General features: G+C 58.7%; 1 protein-coding gene across 1 annotated transcript in view; it reads right to left on the reverse strand.

Moving 5' to 3' along the window:
• ARSG (arylsulfatase G) overlaps positions 1–2,790 on the reverse strand; it is a gene marked incomplete at its 3' end in the record, with an annotated part of 14,038 nt that overhangs the window by 7,484 nt on the left and 3,764 nt on the right. Inside the window, exons 6-7 of the mRNA XM_010145428.1 lie at positions 1,227–1,417; positions 510–590 (exon numbers count right to left, since the gene is read on the reverse strand). Of these exons, the coding sequence (XP_010143730.1) occupies positions 510–590; positions 1,227–1,417 (272 nt within the window). The remainder of the gene's footprint in view (positions 1–509; positions 591–1,226; positions 1,418–2,790) is intronic.

Here is a 2,790-nt window from a genome sequence, read left to right on the forward strand (position 1 = left end):
GGAAACGCCTGACTCATGCATGTTTCTGGCCGCCCTGGCTGAAACAAACCCACCAAGCAGATGGCTTGGCCGGAAAAGGAGGAAAGACAGGGAAAAAAACCCCAACAAACAGTGAAGAGAAAGAAAAGCAAAGTGCCGCAGTGCTGGGAGGGCTGCCGGGTGCTCTGCTCCAGGTGGGATGGGGCTGGGGGATGTGAGACCCCGCCAGAGCTGATGGCTCTGGTGCTTGAGCGGTGAGAGCATCCCGTCTCTGAAACCAGCAGCCACTCACCTCAATCTCTGGGGTAACAGGAAGTGGGGGGCAGCAGTTTTAGGAGAAAGTTTGACTGCTCGAAAGGAAAAAAACTTATTTTGGTGTTTCTTCAAGGTAATGCAGCCCAGGGCAACTGCCAATGAAAAGGCTGGGCGGTGAAATGCTCCCCAAGTGCCCCTCGATGGGCAATGAAGGTCTTTGTGGAGCAGCCCTCCTGCAGCCCTGGGGACAGGGTCCCCCCACACTGCCAGGTTACCTTGCTGCCTCTGCCAGGCACCCACGAAAGGCCCCAGGCGCCCAGCCAGCTCACACTTCTGCGCCCAGGGACCATTGTCACCTGCAAGAGAAAGAAACATCCCCATGAGAGACACCAGGAGTGGGAAACACCTCTGCAATGGCGGGGGGCAGGGGGGTGCGAGGACAAGTGACCCCTCGATCCCTCCTTCCCATCCCTGTGATGTGTTCCCACATTAGCAGTGGGGTTATTTCTTTTTCTTTTTATTTCTAAACGTTTATTTGCAGGGTTCGGGGCTGCCCGGGTCCCTGGAGATGGGCTGGAGCGGAGCTGGGGTGTGGGGTGGTGGTGGCTGCCTCCAGCTTTGGGCGTTAATGAGCAGTGGAGCGGTTCCTGTCATCGGGAGCAAGACATCCTCATTAGGGAGGCTGCTCAGCGAGAGCGGATTTGGGCTTCTTAACGACTGAGGATTTGTGGTTTAATTAGGCACGGCCCTGCCGGTTCAGCCCCCGGGCCGAAGGGGGGTGACAGGGTGGGCACCCAGCTGAGTGGCCACAGTAGCCCGGGTCACCCATCCCTGCCACATGCTGACATCCTCCGAGCAGTTGGGAGCACGAAGGGCAGAGGACAAACATGGGTCCTGCCCACCACCACCCATGCGCATCCCTGGGACTGGTGCCGGTGCAGCCACCGGTGTCACCCGCAGACACCGCAGCCGGTTTTCCTTTCCTTCTATACCTGTGAACCACAGCAGCGTGTTGCCCTTTCCGTGGCTGTCGGCGACCTGCTTTATCTGTCCCACCAAGGCATCCATCTCGCTCAGGGCAGCTCCATAGATGCCCAAGGTGGGGGACAGCGGTGAGGGGACCCAGAGCGGGACGTGCATATGGGCCAGTGCCAGGTAGAGGAAGAAGGGGCGGCCACTCTCGCTGCGTGAGGAAGGCAGGGAGAGTGTTCAACCAGATCAGGGAAAGGAGCGTGTTCAACCAGATCAGGGAAAGGAAAAGCCAAACATGCCGCATCGGTGCACCACCCACCTCACTCCCCCCTCTCACAGGGCCCATTCTGTCCCTTCCTCCCCCTCCTCAGCAAGCACTCGGCCCCTGACAGTGATTTTAGCCGAGGATGAGCAGCAGAAGGATGCCTACACCGACCTGGAGCGTGGCCTCGGTGCTGCCGAGCAGCCCCAGACAGGGAGCGCGGCACGTTCACTCGCTGCGCACTGCCCCTCTGCCTGTTTGCTTTTAAATCATCACAGGACACGTCCTGTTTTCTTGTTTACGGCTATATTTATCTCCTCCAACGAGGCTCGCTCTTCCTCAGGGACCTCTGAGGGGAAGGGTGGGATGGCGAGTGGCAAGGAGGGGCCGGATCCCGGGGACGTGCCCCAGCCCGCGCACGCGCCTGGCTCCAGCTGCCCCATTGCTGCCTCCAGACAGTGTTGGGGGCCCCACAATGTGCGTTTCGGCACTTCCTTCCTTTACCCGTCACCCACCTGGGGATGGAAAATGAGGACATCCCATCCCGCCCAGAGCCGACACATCCTTCCCCAGCAGTCCTGGAGCCCTGCGAAGGGCCATGTCCCACCAGCACCTGCCCCAGCCCCTGCAAAACGCTGGGGGTCAGGGAGGTGCTGAGGTATCCCTTGGAAATTGCCCTTGCAAAAGGCTACGTGGCACCTTTCCCCTTGGGATGCCAGAGACCCTGGAGCATGGAAAGCTGCTTCCCCCAGCTCGCATCCCTCTCAGCGCTCCAGCATCCAGACAGACTCATGGACATGGCATTCAGCTGAACGTCCCGCTTGCCCTTGGCACCAACATTGCAGAATTCTCGCAAAAATTGAGCAAACATGGAATCAATAACCTAAGACAAATGTCCCTGACTTTTGGACCCATGTGCAGCACACTCTGAGTGTCCCGACCAGAGCCAAGTCCCAACGCCACAAACTGCTCAACCTTGACACGGCTGGTTAAAAAAACACTGAGATTACAAATCCGGTGTTCTTTTGTTGCCCCGTAATAAATGAGTCAGGCAAAGGAAAACTGGACTAGGCCATCAAAGAGGAGAGCAAAGGCAGACACCTGCTTGATCCTGTTCTCCGTGAACACAGATAACCCCAAAACATGACTGGGAGTTTAAAGGTTTTCCTACGAACCCGGAGCTCACGTGCCTGGTGTCACAGCTGAGCAGCATCCTCGCAGCCCGGAGGAGCGCAGGAGGAGGGACCCCCGCTGCCCTCCAGCCCAGCACCCTGGTACCCTCCAGCCCCATCACTGGCAAGCGTGGCCGGGCCACGCTGCTG

The sequence above is a fragment of the Buceros rhinoceros genome, unplaced genomic scaffold (genome assembly GCF_000710305.1).
Source record: "Buceros rhinoceros silvestris isolate BGI_N320 unplaced genomic scaffold, ASM71030v1 scaffold25060, whole genome shotgun sequence".
Classification (NCBI taxonomy): Eukaryota; Metazoa; Chordata; class Aves; order Bucerotiformes; family Bucerotidae; genus Buceros; species Buceros rhinoceros.